Below are 25,712 nucleotides of genomic sequence, written 5' to 3'. Positions count from 1 at the left end.
CACTTCACCCTAAGTCCACTCATCTTTACTTCGAGTTAAAACACGACGTTTAAGCCCGGGAAAGGACTTACACAGGGGAGAATGCTCATCCTCTAAAGGAACTTAGTAGACCTTATTAGAAACTCTACAGACAGGAAATATGCCAGAACTTAGAAAACATGAGCGCATCAATTGTAAAAAGCCTACTACAAAAACATTGTATGTATTTGTTGTTTAAAAATACAAATAAGGCCGGGCAGTGGTGGAGCATGCTTTTAATCCCAGAACTCGAGTAGCAGAGGCAGGCAGATTTCTTAAGTTCGAGGCCAGCTTGGTCTACAAGAGCTAGTTCCAGGACAGGCTCCAAAGCTACAGAGAAACCATCTCCAAAAATAAACAAAACAAAACAAAAATCAAAATAAAAAAACACAGGAAAGTAGGAAATTTTTATTATTTTAAAAATTAAGATTGTAAGAGCACTGACTGCTCTTCCAGAGGTTCTAGGTTCAATTCCCAATACCTACACAGCAGCACACAATTGTCTGTAACTTCAGTTCCAGTGGATCTGGCACACTCATACACACATGCAGGCAAAATATCAATGCACAAAAACTAAAATGCTTTAAAAAACAACAAGAAAAGGAAAAAAATAAATAAAATTGAAGCTGGGTGATGGTGGCGCACGCCCTTACTCCTAGCATTCGGGAGGCAGACAGGTGGATCTCTGAGTTGGAGGCCAGCCTGGTCTACAGAGTAAGTTCCAGAACAGGCTTCAAAACTACAGTGAAGCCCTGTCTCTAAAAATAAAACAAAAAAATTTAAAACTGACAGAAAAATTAAAACAAAAATGATTAGTTAAGACATAACATCAACTAATCAATATTTCACATGGATAAAGCAAAACTGAATAGCGATCCTAACCAAATTTAAAGCCCTTTGTATTTAAATCTCATACAACAGTCAAATAATTAGAGAGATAAAAATTAAAGAGAATTAAGTTTCAAGCAAACAATTTTAATTTTCCTTTGGATCATGTAAAAGCGCTCAAAACCAAGCATAACAACCCAGAACCAACACGGTGGTAGAAGGAACCACTCCCTGACCCCCCACAACCGCATGGCACAGGCCGCAGGCAAGCAGTGCCGCTTGACCAAGTTCCAGTATTTCGACATCACAGACCACACTTCTCCAGCACCTTTTCACTTTCATTTTTAATGATTCTCAATATTAATGCTTTTCCTTTTGGGAAATTTTGTGGGGACTTTGGTAATGAATAAAAATGTGTACAAAGGGGGCTGGAGAGATGGCTCAGGGTTAAGAGCACACTGCTCTTCTAGACCATATGGCAGCTAACAACTATAACTCCAAAATCTGACACCCTCAAACAGACATACATGCAGTCAAAACACCAATGCAATTAAAAATAAGTTATAAAAAATGTGTACAATGGTAGCCTCTCTAAACAAAATAATTCTTTGGAGGAAAAAAACAACCAGAACCAGAAATTCCATCGTACCCTCCTAATTACACCAAGAACAAGAATGTTGGAGATTTACTAGATGCATCTGATCCCAGGGATGAAAAGCCTACAATTCAGACCCAGAGCCTGAGGCCATTAAAGGCAAGAGTTCAGTTAATAAATACACAGAAATCAGAAGGGAAAAGAACGAGACATAAGGACCTTCCCTTTTGGGAGCGGTCCATATAGTAAGACTAAGAAACTGTAGGATAGTGTCACCATTCCCTTGGAGGCTTGAGGAAAATTCCTGCTTGGTAAGGCAGTCATTCCACTCATCTCTAGCAAGAGGAACTTGTGGCCCTTTCTTTGTCAAGGTCAAGGCCAGCTTCCTCAGCTACTGACCTCAAGCCTCACCAGCTCACAAGTCTGTCTCCCTTTTAATCCTATTTAACTAGACAGTATAAAAAGTGTAGTCTCTTTTCAATTAAAGCTACTCACAGACATCCCAATTCATCCTGTCTCCTCCCTCTCTTCCCCCACTGACTCCGTATGTCCTCTTTGGGACATGAATCCTCCTGCCCAAGCAGGTCTTCAGTGCCTAAGCACTTTAGCACACACACAAGCAAGCACGAGCGCGCGCGCGCGCACACACACACACACACACGTAATAAAGAACTACTGACAGCTGAATAAATCAGAAAAGAACACACCAAATTGTCAGCCCTGAACATATACATACAAGTAACATTATATGGATTCAACAAAGTTATATTTAGGAATATATAGGTATATACATATATGTGTAGAATAAAAATTAGTAGAACAAAGAGACCATTAATTTGAAGACAGTGGAGAGTGGTGTATGGGAGGTATGTTGCGGGGAGAAGGGGGAAGGAAGAAATGCTGTAATGACAATCTTAAAAGCAAGAGTAGAGAAGGCTTCTGAGGAATGACACCCTAAGTTGACTTCTGGCCTCCACATACACACAAGTACACACCCCCACACAAACTAAAAAATACAATATACAATACACAAGTCACTGAATTAAACAGTTCTTGAAGAAATACAAATGGTCAATAAACATGAAAAAAAATGTCCAACATCCTTGGCCATCATGACAATGTGTATTAAAACTATATCAAGCCGGGCGGTGGTGGCGCACGCCTTTAATCCCAGCACTCAGGAGGCAGAGGCAGGCGGATCTCTGTGAGTTTGAGACCAGCCTGGTCTACAGAGCTAGTTCCAGGAGAGGCTCCAAAGCCACAGAGAAACCCTGTCTTGAAAAACCAAAATAAATAAATAAATAAATAAATAAATAAATAAAATAAAAAACAAAAATAAAACTACATCAAGGTTCTATTCATCCAAGAAAATATTGCTACCATCAAGAAAGCAAAACAAAGCAAAATGGGCTGGAGAAGAGAGGGTTCAGTGGTTAAGGAAATGTGCTGTTCTTGCTGGGGCCAAGGTTTGGTCCCCAGTACTCAGGTCAAGTGGCACATAGCTGCCTGTAATTCCAGTTTCAGGGTGATCTAACACCTCTGGTACCCATGAGCACCCGCAGTCATGTGCACACCCCCCACACACACATAATTATAAGTAAGTGTTTGAAAACAGAATGTGCTACACTCTTTAAGCACAGGCAGGCAGATCTCCGAGTTTGCGTGCAAGATCAAGCTGGTTTCCATAGGGAGTTTCAGGCCTGCCAGAACTACACAGTGAGACCCTGTTTCCCACCCAAAAAGACCACCACACCCCCCCAACAAAACAAACACTAGTGAACATGGGGGAAAAGGCCCATATATACTATCAACGGTGGTGTAATTTAGAAAAACCAGCATGTGAGAGAAAAATGCCATGCGACAGAGCTCAGGTGGAGCGGCTTTTTATTGGGGAAAAGTGAACGGGAAAAGGGAGGGAGGGGAGAGGGGAGACCGGCTTCTGAGGACAGGACTGGCAGAACATAAGAGGGAGAGACAGACAGACAGAAAGAGGGAGAGATGGCAGCTGGGCAGGGCCCTTTTAAAAGGAAACATAGTGAATGTGCACAGGAGGTGCTCTTAGTGGCTCCAGCTGAGGACGTGTACCCCAAGGTCGGGCCAATACAGACACCTGAATACCAACAGATGGGAACATGAATTACTGAAACCACTTAAGTAGAAGGGGACTATTTGGGAAGAGGAAGGGGACCAGTGTGGGCAGCGAGAGAGAACAGTGAGATGAACACAGCGAATATGATGCATACTCGTACTTCGTGTAACAGACAGCCTACTAACAAAGTCCTTAACTCATTAGCTTGGAAAGCACTCGGACTTAGTTACTACTTCAAACCAGGGGCTCAGGTTCATTTTATTACTGCTTTAAATATATAAACGTACACTTAAGCCGGGCGATGGTGGCACACGCCTTTAATCCCAGCACTCGGGAGGCAGAGGCAGGCGGATCTCTGTGAGTTCGAGACCAGCCTGGTCTACAGAGCTAGTTCCAGGACAGGCTTCAAAGCCACAGAGAAACCCTGTCTCGAAAAACCAAAATAAATAAATAAATAAATAAATAAATAAATAAACGTACACTTAATTTAAAAACAGCATCAATTATTTGCAACATTCTCCACTTGTTTACTTATTTCTCATTTAGATGCCTATAAAGGAAACATTGAGTTTTACCTGATTTGTGTTGCTTTTACGATAGCAGACTCATACATTTCCTTTTTAGTGGGCTGCACCTTGTACCTGAATAATAAGGGATCAACTGCATCTTTTTTCTTCCTAAAAAGAAGAGGGGACAGACCCAAATCAGTTAGTCATTTCCAAACATGAGATTCTTAAAACTTCATTTCTTTGTACACTGTAGTAATAGAATCTTTCTTTTTCTTTTTTCTTTTGAAGCAGGGTCTCACTATAACTCTAGATGGTCTTGAACTCACAGAGAACAAGCTGCCTCTGCCTCCAAGTACTGTGACTGGAGATAAACTCTACACCAGCTATAATACAATCTTATGTGGTTTTATTTGGACTAACATTTTTGTAAGTTAGATAGCGTTTCACATTGTTTTAGCTAATAATAAGTACTACTTATTAATTTCCAGCTACTTAATTCACTCAAGGGAATTTTATTGAATGCATAATTAAAATGCCTACCTAATATTCAATCATGCCTTGTAGTGTTTTGGCTAATACAATGTGAAATGCTATCCAATTTTTAAAAAATGTTATATATATATACATACACAGATAGATAGGGTCTCAGATGATTTGGGCTGGCTTTGAGCTCATTCCGTAGTTGAGAGTAACGTTTAACTCCTGGCCTTGCTTTGACCTTCCCAGTGTTAGAACAGGCATGTGCCACCATTTCCAGTTTATATGTGGTTGGGAATTGAACATGCATGCTAGTAAGTAAGTATTCTACCAACTGAGCTATACCCAGTCTCTATGTCAAAAAACTTGGAGAAGAAATGAAGAAAAATAAAGGGAAAGTGGGCATAGGGGCACACTGTCTGTAATCCCAGCACTCGGGAACTAGGAGGCATAAGGATCAGAAATTCAACATCATTCTTAGCTAGAGAAAGTTGCAAGCTAGCCTGGGTACTTCAAAAGAAAAGAAAAAAACAGGTTTCTTAAAATCACTTTTAACTTTCTTCATAGTTGCAAGCTTGGGCCTGGTGGTTTAAGTCTGTGAACCCAGCTATTCAGGAGGCTAAGGCATACGATCAAGGTTACAAATTGAGTCAAAGTCATTCTGGGAAATTTAGTGAAATCCTGTCTCCAAATAAAAGTAAAAAGGTCAATGGTAGAATACTTGTCTAGCTAAAGCACACATATACAAATGGCAAACAGTACAGCCAATCCTCACTCCAACTAATGTCTCACTAACGTTACAGGTGTATCTACTCATTCACCGTTCACTCAGCAGTTGAAAGCCTGCAGTAATTAGATATTAATTGTAATAACAAAAGTCAGTATTTATTAAAATAAAAATGCTAGGAGATATGCCTGGAGGTGGTGGCCCACACCATTAATCTAAGCCCTTGGGAGGCAGAGGTAGGCAGATCTGACTTTGAGGCCAGCCTGGTATATATGAAGCAAGTTCCTGGGAAACCGAGGAAGAAAGAAACTGAAGAGCCTGAGGTAAAAGTGTACACATTTAACACCAGAAGCAGGACCACGAGGAGAAAGAGCTCATTCAGTCAGAGAAGGTGGCAATATTGTTAATGGAGCTTTGCTGCAGCCCTTTCAAAAAACTTCCTTTGGGGTAAAAATTTTAACTTCCTTCTTTCTAAGGAAGTATGATCTCCAAAGCCCAACAGAAATGATTCCTATTATATGAACTAACCTACCAAACTGGGAGAATACAGAGCTAACGTCCATTTTAATTGCTGCCCTCTCTTGCTGCTCCATGCCTAGGTCTACACCGAGGAGAGATTTCCTTGAACTTCATCTCCATCACAGCTGCTGACCTGCCACTTCGTTACCAGCAAGGAAAACCATCTGAGAACTGATGAGGGCAGATCTGTTTCTATTTGTGCAGTAACACACTCACACCAGATATACCTATGGTGTTAAATCACTGCTCCAGTTAGCCAGCCCACTACATCAGGGGATTCAATAAACCACTCCAAACTATTTGGGGCCAGAGGTGGAGCACTCCTGCAATCCCAGTACTTGGGAGGCTGAGATGGAGCATTGTAAGTTCGAGGTCAGCCTGATCTAACCTAAGGCGCTCTATGCTGCATAGTGAGACCCTGTCTCAAAAGACCCAAGTATTTGGGGTTTGGGGGATGCTCATCTGTACCAAACACTACAGCATAATGACTACTTTGCAAAGCATTTGAAACGATAAGAAATCTATAAATGAATACATGTATATGCAACACTGTGCCACTTCCTATCAGGAGTTTGGCTGAGCATGTGCAGCCAAGAAGGGTGGTAGTGAGTTCCTGGAAGAAATCTTCCACAGATACTGGGGAAAGTTTATTGTATTTATTCACAACAAGATACGCTGCATAAATGTTTCTCTCTCACACACAAACATTCTACCAAATAGCAATTTATTTATAGTTGATAAAGGAAAAATTAAAATTTCAATAGACTGGAAATAATGTACTGCATTTTCAATATGAAACTTGTTTTTTAAGAAATCATCAAGTTAGCCAGGCAGTGGTGGTGTATACCATTAATCCCAGCACTAGAGAGGCAGAGAAAAGTGGGTTTCTGTGAGTTCGACAGCCTGGTCTACAGAGCTAATTCAAAGACAACCAAGGCTATATACTGAGAAACCCTGTCTTGAAAAACAAAACAAAACAAAACAAAAAAGATGAAGCTAGGTTCACTAGAAGCCTGCTGCAGTGAGAACCTATAAACAATCCCTACTTACAGTGACACACACACACACGGATTATATTTAGTGTTTACCACAACTTAGATATTAAACTTTCATATAGCCTGACTTTAGCCCCTGAGAACAAGGAAAGAATCTACTCCTGAAATTGTCCTCCGATTTTACACACACACCCCTCTGTCTCTCTCTAAAAACCTCATCACCTTAACTAACAGTCCAGTTACCATGACAGCTAGATTTATATCACATAAAAGGAATTCAGTGAATGTAAAATTTTGAAATAAGTTAGGTGTGGTAGATCATACCTGTAACTCCAGTACTCAAGAGACAGAGGCAGGAGGATGCCAACTTTGGACCCAGACTGGTTAGTAAGTTTGAGGTAGCTTGAGCTAACATAGCAAGAGGAGGAGGAGGAGAAGGAGGAGAAGAAAAGAAAATTACATGCTGTAGGACAATGGTCTTGTACCCCATCACTTATATTTTAAATAAACACTGATTGGCCAGTAGCCAGGCAGGAAGTATGGGGGGGCAACCAGGCAGGAAGTAAGCGCAGGGCAACAAGAATTCTGGGAAGAGGAAAGCCTCAGTCTGCTATTGTGACCCATAACAGAGGAAGCACTATCTTGAAATCAACAGAACAAACTCATCCATACTTGACACACCTTACTCTTAGCCAAGAGTGTCTCCCTAGTTCAGTTTTCAGAGAGCTTGTGGTTACAGAAAACTTCAGCATTTGGCTCCTGACAGAATGGTTAGGCCCACTGCCTAACAAGTAATTACATACACTGGTCTCACCACTTCTAAAACACAGTTCAAATGTTTATTTAGTACTATAAATAGTAACCAGGAAGTTAACTTTAATAAAAATGGCTCACAGATACCTAAGATTTAAATAATTCTAACCTATGGTGTTAGCTCTTGCCTAGGCTAGTATTATCTCCATCTTGTTCTAATTATAAGTCGATTAAAGGCTGTGAGCTAGGCATAATGGTGCATGTCTATTTGTAAATCCAGCACTTCAGATGTAAAGGCAGGGGGATCTATAATTCAAAGCTATCCTTGACTTCAATATAGAATTTGAGACCACTCTGGATTTTATGAGATCCTGTCTTTAAAAAAATGCTATGTCTAAAGGTCAAAAGCTGAGCAAGAATATGACTTCTTCTTGTTCTATATAAAGATCTAATTCTGGCACAAAAAAATTAGCCATTCTGTAAGAGCTTTGGGCTATTTAAGAATAATGGCATAAGCTGTGCATGGAGGCACACACTTTTAATTCCAGCACTTGCCGGCAGATGCAGGAGGATCTCTGAGAGTTCCTGTCCAGCCAGGGCTTACATAGAGAGATCCTGTCTTAAAAATCAAACAAAGAGAGTCAAACAATATGAAGATGTCCAAAACTGTGTCAGGAAAGGGAAAAACAAAAATAAATAAGTAAATAAATGGGCAGAGGCTATAAATGGACACTTCTCCAAAGAAAGAAGACATGCATGTGACCAACAAACACACTAGAGGATACTCATAGCCTCAGCATTAGAAATTCAAATTAGCCAGGCAGTGGTGGCAGAGGCAGGAGGATCTCTTTGAGTTAGAGGCCAGTCTGGTTTACAAGAGCTAGTTCCAGGACAGTAAGAGCTGTTACACAGAGAAACCCTGTCTCAAAAAAAAAAAAATAAATAACAAAACAAGAATAATAAGAAATTCAAATCAAACCACAAGTATTGCTTTATACTTACATGGATGGGCATAATTTTAGAAGAGAAAATATTAAGGACTGATAAACATGCAACAAAATCACTTGCAAACTGCTAAGTGAGAACATAAACATAGAAGGCTCATAGAAGTGTGAGCCCTGTCTCAAAAAAAAAAAAATTCTAAAACTGCAAATACATTGTATTGAAAGAAAAAAAATATTTATAAGAGACACATAAGCCAAAATATACACAAACTTAAAAACTCAACAGCAAGAAAATATACAACTCGGGGGCTGGAGAGATGGCTCAGAGGTTAAGAGCATTGCCTGCTCTTCCAAAGGTCCTGAGTTCAATTCCCAGCAACCACATGGTGGCTCACAACCATCTGTAATGAGGTCTGGTGCCCTCTTCTGGCCTTCAGGCATACACGCAGACAGAATATTGTATACATAATAAATAAATATTTAAAAAAAAAAAAAGAAAAAAAAAAGAAAAGAAAATATACAACTCAATTAAAACATGGGCAAAAGATCTGAACAGATACCTCTCCAAAAGAAATCACATAGATGAAAATGTGAAAAGATGTTCTATATCAGCTGTGATTAGGAAACAGAAAATAGAGACAGCATTGAGGTACCACCACCCAGCTTCAGAACAGTCAGGACCCAGGTCAGTGAGAGTCCTGAGGAGCAGACGCCCTCACTCGCTGCTGGTGGAAAGAAAAAGGTACAACTGCACTGGAAAATGGTTGAAACTAAATACAGGAGATGGGGCTAGCTCAGTGGGTAAGCTGCTGCTGTACAAGCTCAAAGGCCTACAACTGTAGTCACAGTGCTGGAAAGGCAAGACAGGGCAACTCTCCAGGGCTTTCTGCCCAACCAGCCCAATGAGCTCCAAGTCCTAACGAGAAATCCTGTCTGCAAAAATAAGGCAGATGGCATGTGAGGAGGAATGCGACCTGGGGCTGTCCTCTGAGTATCATGTGAATACACATCTGCACACACATGCATGCATACCATATGTACCTACAAAACAAAATTAAGAAAAAAAAAAGTAACAAAAACCCTAAACACATTCTTATGTGGTCTAGCATTCATATTCCTTGATATTTACCCAAATATGCAAAAAGCTTACATCTACACAGAAGCCTGCCATGCATGTTCACATCAGTTTTTATTTGAAATTGCCAACACACAGAAGCAACAAAACGTCCTTCAGCAGGTAACTGACAAGTAGCTGATACGATGACTCAGGTAAAGGCACCCCCCAAGGTCCTAGTGATCTGAGTTCCACACGCAGAACCCATACGGTGGAAGGGAACAACCTGGCTCCCATATATCCTATGACCCCCAAAGGCAAGCTGTAGCACACAGGCACCGACACATAAACATAATAAATAAATGTTGGCTGGAGAGATGGCTTAGTGGTTAAGAGCACTGGCTGTTCTTCCAGAGGACTTGAGTTCAATTCCCAGCACCCACATGGTGGCTCACAACCATCTGTAGTGGTGATCAGATTTCTTTCTTTTTTTTCTTTTTTGGTGTATACATAAAATTCAGGAAAAAAGTAAATAAATAAATTTAATAATTTAAGACAATACAATATTATCCATGCAAAAAGGAAACAAGCTCTTATCAAAGAGATATAGTTAAGAATGCATATGCTCAAGTGAAAGAAGCCAGTCCGGAAAGGCGACATTCTGGAAAGCGTAAAAGAACGGGACCAATAGAAGAATAAGAGATTGCCTGGAGTTGCAGGAACAGAGCAGAACACAGAAGAATGAAGCTTACTTGAAACTGCTGCTGAAGAGCCATCTCAGGCGTAGGTAAAGTGCTTGCCTGCACTCATGAGGATTTAGGTTCAATCTCCAGCACAAGAAACAAACTGCTTTGTTTGTTTTGGTTTTCCAAGACAAGGTCTCATTATGTAGCCCTTGGCTGACTACTCACTACACAGCCCAAGTTGGTCTCAAACTCAGAGATCTGCCTACCTCTGCCTCCCAACTGCCAGGACTCCCAAAGGCATGGACTGTCACACCCAGCAAGTAAACTGTTCTTAAGCAGCTAAGCAGAATTAACCAGGTTTACATTTTAACATCTACCATCTGTTGTTGAAATGTATTATTTATGGATGGCATACACGTTATGACTATAAAAGGAGAAGCAGGAAAGAGAAACATTGCAACAGACAACCACCAAGCTGACCACTAAGTCACAAACTACTTACCCCTGTTGAAAAGAGCTGCTTTGTGTTTCTGAATCATCACTGTCACTGATGATAATAGTCTCTCCATCAACACTGCTCATGTGCCCATTAGCAAAACCATTTTGATGTAATGGAGGGAGGACTTCCAAGATTCTACACTGCAGCCTAAAAGAACACAATCACAAAATACAAGTCACTTGACATTTTATAACACAACACTCAGAAGTCTGCTATTCTGAATAACTCAGTATTTACTTATTTAATTTCATGTCAGATGGGTAATGTGCTTATGTTGTAATAAAGTCTAAAAGAGATACATATTACTATTAATATAACCCAAATGTCATTCATATACCACAATAGGGACTGTTTTTTGAAGACTATGGCTTGACTAAATATTTTAATTAAAAACAATACTTGCCATCTAATTTTGAAATCCAATTGATAAGATTCCTGGGCTGGGGATGTGGCCAGCTGGTGCAGGGCTTGTCAGCATACACAAACCCGTGGACTCAACCCCCAGAACTACAAATAACAAGTAAAAGCATGATTTCTGGGTGTGTTTTTGTTTTATTTTTTCTTCTTTTTTTTTTTTTTTTGGTTTTTCGAGACAGGGTTTCTCTGTGGTTTTGGAGCCTGTCCTGGAACTAGCTCTTGTAGACCAGGCTGGTCTCAAACTCACAAAGATCCGCCTGCCTCTGCCTCCCAAGTGCTGGGATTAAATTTGATGGGTAAGAAGATAGAAGTGTGAGCCAGTGGGATTGGTGGGAAGGTTTGTCATCCATGCTGGAAGCAAAACCCAACTAGTTTCTGCGAATATTATACTCAAGAAAAGGCAGGAGAAGGTAAATTCACCTTCTTCCTGGGATGCCCACTCTCCCTTGAGGAGAACTCCAAAGATTTCCTGGGTTCGGGTACCTGCAGCACCCACTCCACTGTTCTCAGGCAGGCATTCAGCTCAAGACTGAGCGCTATGCCATCATCCAGGCTCCTGTTTCAGAAGCCTTCAGATATGGACCGAGCAATGCTATGGTGCTGATCTCTGGTGATCCATTTGCGCGAACTTCACCTTCAGAACCTAGAGAGCCAGCTCTCTTAAATATTCTTCCTCCTGCTCCATGCCCCCTCCCAATAGTTATTCTATTTGTTCATCTGGAGAACTGTATCAACTAACAGTGATAGAAAACAATTTTACTTGCTTTTTCCAAAATCCCTCTTGCTGCAAATTCATTTCTTCGAGTTTTGAAATCAATCTACTTTCCACTGCTCACTTATGTACCCCCGCCCCAAACCACACACACATTAGAAAAGACAAACCATTTTCCTTGTGGTCAGATATCTTCACTCAATGAAATGTCCTCCCTTTCTGAATTCAACCTCGCATGCACACAGCATGGAATATCTACTCCTGGAAGCTGTCCATTAATCCCCACATGTGCACTGTGGCATGGACACATGGACATAAACAGACACATACACAATGTCATGAGAAATAAAAAAGGGGCTGGAGAGTTGGCTCAGTGGTTAAGAGCACTGGCTGCTCTTCCAGAGGTCCTGAGTTCAATTCCCAGCAACCATATGGTGGCTCACAACCATCTGTAATGAGATCTGGTGCACTCTTCTGGCCTGCATGTCTACCTGCAGGGAGAACACTGTATTCATAATAAATAAATAAAATCTTAAAAAAAGAAATAAAAAAGAAGCACTTGTACACACATGTCCACTATTAATAATATCCAAAAATAGAAATGATTCATATGTCCATCAATTGCAAAACAACTAAAATTTGTTGTTAAATATCCAATATAATGGAATATTATGAGGGGGGACAAAGTGGACATGGAGGCGTGTGCCCATGATTCCATCACTAGGAAGCAGAAGCACAGGAAACTTTAAGTTTAATCCCAGTCTGAGTTCCATACATACAGTCTGTCTCAAAAGGAACTGCACACTGGTGTATACAGTACGGACAAATCTTGAAAACATTATGCTAAAAGGCCAGGCATAAAATACAACACAATGTAGGACTCCATGTATGTTAGTTTCCAGAATAAGAAAACCCACAGAGAAAGTGGATACCAGAAAAGTTGGTGGGAGGCTGTCGTGGAAAGGGTAATGAGTGCTAATGCGTACAGGTTTCATTCTAGGTGTTAAATTTTCTAAAATTAGACTGTGGTGATGGCTGTAAAACAGTATATTTAAAAAAAACATTTAACAAGGGGCTGGAGAGATGGCTCAGAAGTTAAGAGCACTGAGTGCTCTTCCAGAGGACTTGAGTTCAATTTCCAATAACCACATGTGGTTCACAACCACCTATGAGACCTAATGCCCTCTTCTGGCCAGTAGGTGTACATGCAGGCAGAACACTATACATAATAAATCTTTAAAAAAATTACAACAATACACATTTCAAATGAACTAACTTTATGACAAGTGAAATATATATTCAAGTTACTAAGAGACTAACAGCTGGGACTTGGGTTTAGAGCACTCACTCTTCTTCCCAAGGCCAGGGGTTCAGTTCCCAGCACACACAGGTCTGCTCACAACCCGCTGTAACATGGTACAAAGACAGAAATGCAGACAAAACACCCATACACATAAAATAAATAAATGAAAAAAATAACAGGTAAACTAGACCTGCAGAACATAGTAATTTAAGAAGCAGGAGCAAGCAGTGGTGAGATTACATCTACCATTCTTCTATAACTCAGGGAATCCAGATAGGCCTTACTAAAATATCCTGATCATGTGAATTCCTACTAATGAGGTTTATCTGAGAAAACGGTGAGCCCACATTAGATACTGTGCTATTCATGAGCGTGGCACTTCATGAGCAAAGGTGTGCTTGCTGTGTGTGCAACCCAAGTGTGATCTCTGGAACCTACAGAAAGGTAGTTAGAAGATTCCACTCAGTTGTCCTCTGACCTCTACAAGTGTAAAACAAACACCACACATACAAAATAATAATAACAACAACAACAATTAATAATAATAATAAATAAATAAATAAATAAAATTTGGGGAGAGATGGTTCAGTTACATTGAACACTGCTGTTGCGGTAGACCCAAGTTCATTCCCCAGCACTGACATCAGATGGCTCACAGGGGCCTGTAATTCAAGTTCTAGTGGACTCCCATCTGGCCTCTGCAGGCACCCACAGTCAAGTACACAAACCCACATGTACACACATAATTTAATGTAACAAAAAAATCTAAAATAAATAAATAATATTTTTAAATGGCTGTATTTTAATTGCTGCATTTAATTTTAATATTTTAATTGCTGAGATGGCTCAGCAATTAAGAACACTTATTGCTCTTGCAGAGAGATCCTGAGTTCAGTTCCAGCACCCACATCAGGAGGTCACAGCTGCCAGTAATTCCAGTTCCAAGGACAGCCAACACCTCTGGTCCCCTCGGGCACCTGTACTCATATGCACATAACCCCACACATAATTCTTTTAAAATATTTAAAGTCTTAATTACTGAACAATGCCAATGATTAGGAGCCGTTGCTTGCTCCTACAGAGGATTGGAGTTCAGTTTCCAGCACCCACACTATAGCTTTTAACACCAGTCCTGGGGTATCTAATGCATGCAGTATGCACACATGCAGGAAATTACACATAAACATAAAAATCTTTTTAAAAAACTGAAGAATAGAGAATACTTCCTAGCTCATTCTATAAAACCTGAGATACAGTAAATGCATAAAGAATTTCTACAATTGAAAGAAAAGCAATGCATTTTTTAAAAACTGGAAGAGCTGAGTAAAGACTTATCCAAAGAAGATATAAAAGGCAAAGAGCATAAAAAGAGCTTGTATTGGTAGGGTAGAGCGGTGGTGTCACATAACTTTAATCCCAGTACTCGGCAGAGGCAGGTGGATCTCTTTGAGTTCAAGGTCAGCCTGGTCTACAGAGCAAGTTCCAGGACAGGCTCCAAAACTACAGAAAAACCCTGTCTTGAAAAACCAAAAAAAAACCACGGCTCAGCGGTTAAGAGCACTGCTCTTCCAGAGGTCCTGAGCTCAATTCCCAGCAACCATGTGGTGGCTCACAACCACCTACAATGAGATCGGGTGCCCTCTTCTGGCCTACAGGCAGGATACTATATAAATAAATAAATATTAAAAAAAAATGATGCTTGTCTCATCTATAAAACACAGAATCAAAATCGTAGTAAACAGACATATCCAGGAAGATGGGGTTTATCATAGACACTAACAGTATTGGTAAGGCTGTAGAGAAATAAGAACCAGTGCTACAGAAACAGCATTTCCATCTCCCCACCAAGTCAAACATAGGGTTATCATATAACCCATCAAGTCCACCTTAAAAATCTCTTAACAAAAAAATTAAAAACAAACCAGGCAGTGGTGGCGAAGGCTTTTAATGCCAGCACTTAGGAGGCAGAGGGAGGCAGATCTCTGTGAGTTCAAGGCCAGCCTGGTCTACAAAGCGAGTTCCAGGACAGTCAGGGCTGTTGAGAAAATCTATCTCAAAAAACCAAAAACTAAAAAAATAAATAAAAACAAGTATTTAGATACTTGAACACCAATGTTTCTAATAGACCAAACATGGAATCAACCAACATGTCCACTCACAGATGAATGGATAAACAAACTGTGGTTATATAAACATAACAGAACATTACAACATAGAAAGAATGATGTTCCAATAAATTCTACAATATGAATGGACCCTGAAAATACTCAGTGTGATAAGTCACAAAAGGACAAAGACTTGATCCTGCTTTTATGAAGTATACAGAATAAGTTAAGTTTATACAGACAAAGTCGAATAAAGGTTACCAGGGGCTGGGGGAGGGTAGAATGGGAAGTTATTGCCTAATGAGTACAGAGTTTCTGTTTGGAATGATGAAAATGTTCTAGAAATAGTGATGATAGTTATACAACACTGTGAACGCCACAGGATTTCACAATCAAAAATGATTAAAATGGTAAAGTTTGTTTTACACAACAAAAAAGAAACTTGTGTTATTGTCTTCAATGAACATACCTACACTGTTGGCAAATGGAAATGCTGTCTAAATACCTAAATGCTAAATTTAGATAAATTCATGTCTATATGCTGATTTTCACATTGTCTGACAAAGTTTCTAAAGAGGAAAAGCTGCAGGAAGTCACATTAAAACTTTCTAGGTAGTCTAGTAGATGTAGTCTACTGATAAGACTCTGGAAACTGGAGGCATGAAAGTAATCAAATAGGTTTGATATTTATTTATTTATTTATTTATTTATTTATTTATTTATTTATTTATTTTCTCTTTTAGGCAGGATCTAGCTATTGCCAGATCTTTCTTTTTTTTTTCCCCTTTGTGACAAGGTTTCTCTGTGAAACAATCATGTCTATAGAACACACTCTGTAGATCAGGCTGGTCTCTAACTCATAGAGATCCCCCTGCCTCTGAGTGCTGGGACTAAAGGTGTACACCACCACTGCCCGGCTTTCACTCGCGTTTGCAGACTTAAATCTCATACCCAGGAATCACATTACCCAGTCTTCTAAGGCAACGCAGGAAGCTTTCTGGGGACTTTGTGACAGTGACACTCTGTACTGGCAGAGCCCACACATTACTGTTACTGATGGTGATGGTCATGAGAGGAAAAGCCAGGTCTACTGAGCCCCGAGGTCCATATGGTGCAGAGTCTAAAAATAACCTTCAGTTGTCAGAGGGAAGAGTCTGACTGCAACAGGAATCATGGATGGCAAGAATTTGAGGTACTCATCTACTTAAAACCAAAGAAAGAAAGTAATTCCCTTACAGAGTAACTGGGGGGAAGGAAACCTGTACAGTATCGAGACACTGCCTAGAATGCGATACATATTTACTATAGCAACTGCATTAGCCATCATCGATGCTGCTATTAGCTATGTGTCACACCCAAACCACAGGCACCTCTCCTTTCCAAGCTTATCATGGCTAGGCCTCACTGGGCTCAATGACAGCTACTCAAAATGCCAAATCAGAGTCTAATAGATTCCTCAGAAACTTAGCTTCTGTCTTTCAAATCTATTGCGACTATTTCTTGGTTCCCAAGAATCCAAAGATTGAGGTATAAAAAGAGCTAGAGGGTGGGTGGTGGTGTTGCATGTCCTAAATCCCAGCACTCAGGAGGCAGAGAGAAGCAGGTGGATCTCCGTGAGTTCGAGGCCAGCCTGGTCTACAGAGCAGTGCCAGGACAGTCAGAGCTACACAGTTAAACCCCATCTAGAAAAAAGAAAAACAAACAAACAAAGCTAGAGAATCATGAAATAATTATCATTGGCAGTATAGACTTCAAGTCGTATTTGTTTCAGAAAATGGAAAACTACCTAAACAATCATGACCCAAGAACTGCACCTCTAGAGATCTGTCTATCGCCTGCTCACTCTGGGGACGAGAGAAGCAGACGTAGTGTTCATGAATAGCATGGGAGCAGGTGCTTACAGGGACAGAAATGCTCTGTATCCAAAGTACAATGTCAATATCCTGGATGTGATACTGTTATCGGCATTTTGCAAGATAATATCATTGGGAAAACCTTTACTATCTTACAACGTATGTGAAGTATTTATCTCAAAACAGCAGTTTTAAGATGTTAATGGTAAATGTAAGAAACATTAACTCTGATTACAAGTATTTACTTCACATAGGAGAAATTAATAAGGGATAAAAATAATGGACATTATGCATGTTACTTTCTGAATAACCCCAAAGTCAAGGCCTGCCTGCATTGCAAAGTAAGTTGAGGCCAGTCTAAGCAAAATAAACAAGAATCGATCTCAAAACAAAACAAAACAAAACCAGAAACAAAGGCTAATATGGTAGGACGGCTCAGCAGGTACAGGCGCCTGCCACCAAGCTTGGTGATGTGAGTCTGATGCACAGAATCTACATGGTGGAAGGAAAGAACCATGGTCATCCTTTGATTTCCATGAGGCATACCCCCTCCCAAGTAAGTACATATGTGCAAAAACTAACAACTGTCCTGAGTAGTTTTTTTTTTAATGAAAACATATTGTATAAGGCACTGTTAACGTGCCTCTAAGCCCAGCTACTCAAGATACTGAAGAAGTAGTAGGATCATGAGTTCAAGTCTAACCCAGGAAACAAAGCAGGCAAACAAACAAAAGCATATTATCTTAGCGTCATCAAGAAACAGAATGAAAGGATTTTAGGTGCTGCTTAGGACGTTTCCTGTCAGGAACTGGTCACGTTGGTTTTACTATAGTTCACCCATGTTGCTGTGACAGGCACTCTGACCAAAATCCACCTGAGTGGAGAAGGGGACTCACTTAACTCACAATTTTTAAGTTAGGCTCACTGTTTTGGAGAGGCAGCCAGTCACATTAGACCCACGGTCAGGAGCAAAAGAGGAGAAAAACATCCTCCCTTGCTTGCAAGCTCTTCTGGTCTAGTTTGCTTGTCTTGTTCAAGAATCCCAGGCCACCACAGGATGGTGCCACCCACATGGCCTGCTTCTTCCTGTATCAACCAACAATCAAAACAACCCTCAACAGACATGCCTGCAAACACCGAGAGTAGTAAATACATCTGTAATCCCAGACAGGACAATCTGGGCTCCTTGAGACCTAGTTAACCCTGTCTCAAAAACAGGCATTAAGCATGTATGTGTTTAAACCAAAATAACTCCTCAATGTGACTACATTTTAATGACAACTCACCATTTGCATTAAAGATAATAATATAAAAAGAAACTCAGGCTATCAAAGTACTTGTACAAACTCAGGAACCTGAGCTTGATCCCCAGAACCAATATTGGGGGGCTCTCTGTTCTTCCCAGTTCCAGAGTCAGCCTTGTCCCTGAGACACAAAGATTAAGGTCAAGGTGAACTGACTGGACAGAACTGGGTACCCACGCTTCAATTCTGGCAACGTGGATACTGCTGCCATCAACTACCCCCCCCCCCCCCTTCACTGGCCATCACTTCATGATCTGCAGCACTGTCAGGGCTGAGAGAGTGAAACTATCACCAATGGGAAGGCTATCTCCATCTTCCAGAAATAAGATTCAATCAACATCAAATGGGGTGATGCTGGTACCACATATGCTGTGGAGTCTACTGGTGTCTTCAGGACCATAGAGAAGATAAGGGCCCAAGTGAAGCAGGCAGCACAGGCGTCACTGCCTCTTCACCTTCTGCTGTCCCTCCATGTTTGTGACAGGGCTCAACTACAAGAAGTATGACAACTCACTAGAAGCTGTCTTGCAGTGACCCTCACCTCTGTCTCTCAAATAATGAAAATTACAGACAAGCAACACCAACTGAAGCCTGGTAAGTCACCATTTGATACTAAATTTAGTATACTCACCAGGTTAAAAGGATTCTACAATTATTTATTTTCAAAGGTAATTAGAAAAACAATATTAAAATATAACAGCTTATGCTTTTTTTTTTTTTACTAAATAATATTTGTTTTAAAAGTTAACTCCCTTGGGGCCATAGATACAACTGAGAGTGCACACTGCCCATGTAGGAGCCAGATCCTAGAACCCACACAGCAGCTCACAACTGCCCAGTCCCCAGGAATCTGACTCTCTTCTGGCCCATACACACAGTACACATACATACATGCAAGCAAAACATGTATGTAAAATCTCTTTAAAATTCTTTAAAAACTTAAAAACTCAAATAGTATAGGGATCATATTTAAGAGACCCCTAGATATCAATCCAACTCTGGTTCAAATCCAAATCTGCTATGTTACTTATTTTACCCAGGTTGGGAAGTCTGCCAGTCAGCTAAAGGTCTGACATTATTGAAAGAAAATGCAGTTTCAGCTCGTATGGCAGTGTATGCAGTGGAAGAATACGTGAGCCCATGGCACTCACTGACGGCCCCTTCTCGGTGTTGTCAGCATGCTTTAATATACCTTCTGCCATCTATTTTTTCTAATCTACTCTGAACTCTTTCAGCTTCCACAACACCTTAACTACATGCTTTTTTAAAACAGCTTGTATCTTTTAGTGATTCACAAACCCTAGTCTTATAATCAGGAATTATTTTTATGTATCTTCTTTAGACTTACTGTAGCAGTCATTCAAATATTTATATGTAAAAATTGACAAAAGCTACCCAGCCCTGTTACCAAAAATAACTTCAGGAGCTGGGGAGATAGCTCAGCCAGTGGGATATCTGCCATGCAAACATAAGGACCCACAGCCCATGCTAACATTTAAAAAAAAAAAAAAAAACAGTTCTGCTGTCATGCGCAATCCCAGTGCTGCAGACAGATCAGGAGGCTGGTAATCAGCCAGTCCAGCCTAACAGGACGCTGCAGGGCAGTGTGAGGCCATCTTGGAAAAAAGCCACTAGAAGTTGACCCTGCACCCCTAAACAAATACCCCCAAACCTATAAACCAAATAAACAAAACTCCCAAAGAATCTACTTCAAAAAGACCCTACAAACAAAAGCCTGGAAGCTAGGAGTTGGAGAGATGGTTAAGAGCCATTGATGCTCTTGCTGAGGACCCAGGTTTCATTCACAGCACCCACATGGTGGCTCACAGCCATCCTTAACTCCAGTCCCAGGGGATCAAAACCACCTTTGACTTCTAAAGGCACCAGGTATGCAAGTGGAGTACTGACATGCATGCAGGCAAACACTCGCATATATAAAATCTAAACAACAAGAAGGCAAAACAAAAAAACCCTGAGGGGTGGATGCCTATTATTCTCAGCACTTCAGAGGATGAGGCAGGATGATTCCAACTTCAAAGTCATCTTCAGCTATATTTCAAGTTTGAGTAGACAGTTGAGTTATGACCTTGTCTCAAAGAAACGTATGTTGGGGAAATGAACTCAGTCATTACCAGTTTGATCCTCAGCACCCACTGAAAAGACAAAACAATGTATTTGTAATCCTAGTGCTGGGGATGGCAGATACTTACCAATCCCCAGAGTTCCCTGGCTATCCAGTCTAACCATCCAGAAAGCTTCAGAAAGATACCCAACATCAACCTCTGCTCACTCACACCGACACATACAACCAAGCACACACTTGCCCAAGTATGCACATACACACATAAGTAAGGCGAGCACTTGATGCCAACTCTACATGTGTATGTGCACACACATGTACCAAAAATAAAAATGATCCTCTAATTTGAGAGGGTCATAACACCAATCTTCTCATTTTAGCAGGAGATTTAGGTCAATGGTTCTTGACTAGTGTGTACATTCTAGTCAGAGGTAAGGCACATGGACAAACACCAGCAATGACCTTCTATCCAATCTTGGATTTTCAGTTATCTCTAAGTTCACATATGTGGTCCAAAGATTGGGACTGTCCGTTCTTCTAGAGTACTACCTTAAACACAAAAAGTATTTTCCAGCAGACTGGAATTATTAACTTATTCTTAAATAAATCTGTTCTTCAGTTAGTATTTCCATGGGTACATGCTCACTCTAGGCACCTTCCCTCAGTTTGGTCTAAATTTTATAGTATTTCTTCATTCATTTATTTAGACAGGGACTCACTAAGTCACCCAGGATGGCTTTGACCTTTTGATCATCCTGCCTCAGCCTTTTCAGGGCTGGGATTACAAGTGTGTCCCATCACGCCATACTGGCAGCCATTCTTTACTTCATTTGAGGAAGTTGTGACTCTGCCCTAAATGCACAATATTTCTTCCTTTCTTTTTTAGAGTAATAGGAGAGTATGACTTGTGATTCACTGCACTGGGGTTAAGCATCTGCTTTCAAGTCTTTCAGGGATGCAAGAGGGAATCCGATTCCAAGTTATAATGGTTCGAACAGTAACAGTAGCCCTATTCAAAGAAAGAAGACAGAAACCATATGGCTCATTTAAGAATGAACAAAACCTGAAACAAACACATTTACAACAATATAACAAAGAACTTAACATGCTGGAAATTAAGATATCTCTTCCAAACATAACAAACAAAAGAAAGGGGGAGAGAAAGAAGGAGAGAGGAGGAGAGAATAAGAGAGGAGAGGAGAGGAGAGGAGAGGAGAGGAGAGGAGAGGGGAGGGGAGGGGAGGGGAGGGGAGGGGAGGGGAGGGGAGGGGAGGGGAGGAGAGGGAAGAAAAATAAAGACAGAGGGGGAGCAAAGTATCTACACAATTGGGTTAAATGCTGAGCTACCATTTGGTTTGGCAAGCATCCAATAGACCAAATCCTAAAGTGTTGGAACAAAGAATTGCTGAATTTCAGGAGGAAAGAGAAAAGACTCCAATAAGAGAGTGATTGTGAGGAAAAACATGGAGAAAAGTAAAGAGTTCACCATTTTGATAATATGGGGAAATTTTCAGGTTGAAAGAGTACAAAGGCCCCGAGGCAGGGACCATGTCTGGCACCTCGGGAAGCAACATACACGTTTGCCTGGTGAATGGGGGAACTGTTCACTGCTACATCAATAGCCCAAATCAACATCTGGCACAAAGAAAGAGCACAGCATGCATATAAAGTAGAGCAGTTACTTCACACCCCATAGAGAACTATGGTTGATTTTTAGAAAAGAAAAAACAGAGAGACAGGGAGATGGCTCAGTGGCTAAAGGCACCCGCTGCCAAGCCTGGGGACCCGAGTTTGAACCTCAAGACATATATTATAGTCAAAGGAGAGAACCAACACAAAAGATTGCCTTTGGACCTGGTGTGTACATGTATACACACACATACGCACAATAAATAAAACAAATAGTAATTAAAAAATTTAAATATGCCTACCATTGGCTTCTTAAGATTCCCTTCTCTATTTAACCCGTACCTAATGCTTGTTAAAATAAGACTTCCATCACTTCTCCAACTAGCCTCTTTTGCTGTTTTTTTGTTTGTTTGTTTGTTTTTGAGGCAGTCAGTCTGCAGTTCAGGCTGACCCGGAACTCACAACACAGTCCAGGCTGGCTAGGGCTCACAGCAGTCCTCCTAGCCTCCATTTTCCAAGCGCTGGAATTACAGGCATGAGCCCTTATTAAGCTCATGTATATGTACTCCTGCACCTGTGGGCACAGGTGGGCATGCATGAGGATGGAGGCCAAAGGACAGCTTCAGTTGCCATTGCTCAGATGGTATCCACTTTGTTTTTTCAGACAGTGTCTCCCATTGGCCTGGTACTTGTCCAATAGGCTACACTGGTTGGCCAACAAGCCAGGAATCTGCTTGTTACACACCCCTTTCTGGCTGGGACTTTAAGCCCATGCCACCATGGGTTCTAAGGGATGGAACTCAGGTCCTCATGCCTGTAAGGCCGGCACTCGGCCTCCCCCAACCCTGTTTTTTTGTTTGTTTGTTTGTTTTTTTGGTAGTTGAGGGAGCAGGATTTGAGACAGAGTTTCTCTTTGTAACAGCCCTGGCTCTCCTGGAACTCTCTTTATAGATCCGGGCTATCCTTGAACTCAGAGGTCTGCCTGACTCTGCTTCTCTCTATTCTACTTAGATACTGAGATAAGGTCTCCTCCAGCTTAAACTAGCAAAGAATAACCTTGAACTTTTGTTTTCTCCAAAGAATTATTTATTATGTATAGTGTTCTGTTAGCACGTGGGCCACCACTGTGGCTGGGAACTGAGCTCAGGACGCGTGGAAGCTCTTAACCTATAAGTCATCTTTCCAGTCTTCAGATTTCTAACCCTCCTGCTTCTACCTTACAGGATACAGGAGTGCTGAGATTATAGGCTCACACCACCACAAATAGTTACGGAGTGTTGGGGAGCAAACCAAGGGCTTTGTGGGTGCTAGGTTCTCAATAAAGGTATGTGAAATTGTATTTTTTTTTTTAAGGGACAGAAACATACAAAAAAGTGGAGTATGTACAACACATTTCTAGTTTTGTTAAATAAAATATTGAAAACCATCAAAACATACAAGTATATTTAAACTATTATTTAGTATGCGGATTATGGTGGATATCATTATTTTAGGCTTTTTAAATATGGAGTGTCCATGTAATAGGGTTTACTTTATATTAAGTTAAAGAGAAGGTGGTTTACATAGCAATATAACCTAAAAAATATTACCTATTATATTAAAAGAGGACTGTGTCTATGTATGTTTGTACAGATACATAGACATACACATATTTTTGGTGGCACACACATGGAAAGATATGTAAAAAGTAACTATCACAGGACAATCTATCTATAGGCTAACAGGGTAGCTAAAGAACGCAAAAGAAAGATTTCCATATTTCACCTGTGGGGGTGAGTTGTTTTTAAGACAAGCTTGTTATGCTGCCCAGGCTAACTCAGACCCATAATATTCCTGCCTTAACTTTCCAAACGCTGATATTAGAGGCATGTAGCATCACACCTGGTGATAATTTAACTTTTGAGCAATTTATGCTTATCAATATGAAAAATTAAAAGTACTTTACCTTGTACCATTATTCCTAATGACTTCCACAGTTTCTTCAACAAAATATCGGTCCTTGATATATGCAAAGATATCATCACAAATCTCGTGTAAGCGTGAGCGATGGGTAAGGTTGGTCAAGTATAAAACTGGAATAATTAGTGGCTCTGGGAAGCTCTGAAGATTCTGTCTTGCTCTTTTTTCTGATTCAAGTGCTTCCTGATAGGTCAGTCCAGGTCTGCCCGTCACTGCACAACTCCACACAAGGCTGTTGCACAGAATGGTTCGTTCAAAAAAGTCACTGATTAAGAAACAAAAACAAAATCCCATTACTTATCATTTCATAGACTTTACATTATTAAAATTGACACCATTATGACCTTTTCCCCTATGCCACCTCATCAACTTACTTAATAATACAAGACTAAGAAAAGGTCTTTAAGTTCACACAGCAGCTTAAATGTGCTATCAGGGACAAGCTGTACCAGTTCTGAAATTTGGAACCAAACTAAAAGCAAATTCAACTTTTCTTTTTCCTTTTAATTTTCAAGCTTTTTCTTTAAAAGAACTCACAACACTAACATTAATTAGTCATGATATTTTAATAGATCTTAATAGTAGAAATACTAATAAATCTAGGTACCTAACAAGAGAATTATGTGATTAAAAAGTCAGTCAATACGCAGTGAAAGAATTCTTAACAATAGGGGCAGCCGGGCAGTGGTGGCGCACGCCTTTAATCCCAGCACTTGGGAGGCAGAGGCAGGCGGATCTCTGTGAGTTCGAGACCAGCCTGGTCTACAAGAGCTAGTTCCAGGACAGGCTCCAAAACCACAGAGAAACCCTGTCTCGAAAAACCAAAAAAAAAAAAAAAAAAATAGGGGCAAACAACCTTATTTCAAGTCTGTGCCTTCCTTTATTTCCTATTTACAGTATTAATGAATTTACCTTTGCAGAAAAACAAAATAGAAAAAGGAAAGCACCAACAATACAGAAAAAAGGAAGGGAAGGTGGAGAGAGGGCGAGGAGGGGAGAACTTGCAAAAGCAGAGATTTTGGAATGCTAACCAGAAATCGGGCTGTAAGCCGGGCCCGGGGTTCACTCATGAGTCATTCTAGCACTCAGGAGGCTGAAGGAGGAGATTTCCGACAATTTCAAGGCCTCCAAGTGAGTTCCAGTTCAGTATAAGCTACAATTTAAAACTGTCTAAAAAATAAAGCAATGTGCCAGGAATGCCGTCATGCGTTTGTAAATGTAACACAGGAGGATCCAGGCTAGCCTTAGCTACCGGAGGTCCTATACAGAAAAAACAGCCTAGGGTAACAGCTAGGCTCAGGGATAAAACGGCCATCCTAAATGCAGTGCCTTTTACAACTGCAGTAACTTCTTAGTATGAATCTTTACTTTCTAAAGTCCACCTAGTTTCAGTGCAAGAAACCTAGGAAACAGAAAAACTTCAAAGAGAGATTGGGTAGAAAAAAACTCACTGAATACACAAAAGCCCCAACACATATTATAACCATAAAAATGTGTCTTTATGGACATACTATAAACAGATGTTCCTAAGCAAAAGACTGGGAAGAAAGGGAAAACTTTGTGTGTGGATGATTCTAAAACATTTCCACATTGTTTGAATTTTTATTTAAGCATGTATGCATGTATCATTTTACATGGAGGCTTTTCTAAATATAAA

General features: G+C 40.5%; 1 protein-coding gene across 1 annotated transcript in view; it reads right to left on the bottom strand.

The window, feature by feature from the left end:
* Window positions 1-25,712, bottom strand: part of Baz1a (bromodomain adjacent to zinc finger domain 1A) — a 78,622-nt gene that overhangs the window by 41,380 nt on the left and 11,530 nt on the right. The window contains exons 3-5 of the mRNA XM_057782902.1: window positions 24,042-24,320; window positions 10,697-10,840; window positions 4,106-4,207 (exon numbers count right to left, since the gene is read on the bottom strand). Coding sequence (XP_057638885.1) covers window positions 4,106-4,207; window positions 10,697-10,840; window positions 24,042-24,320 — 525 coding nt within the window. The remainder of the gene's footprint in view (window positions 1-4,105; window positions 4,208-10,696; window positions 10,841-24,041; window positions 24,321-25,712) is intronic.

Source organism: Chionomys nivalis, chromosome 10 (assembly GCF_950005125.1).
Source record: "Chionomys nivalis chromosome 10, mChiNiv1.1, whole genome shotgun sequence".
Classification (NCBI taxonomy): Eukaryota; Metazoa; Chordata; class Mammalia; order Rodentia; family Cricetidae; genus Chionomys; species Chionomys nivalis.
This window is presented reverse-complemented; position numbering and strand designations above follow the sequence as displayed.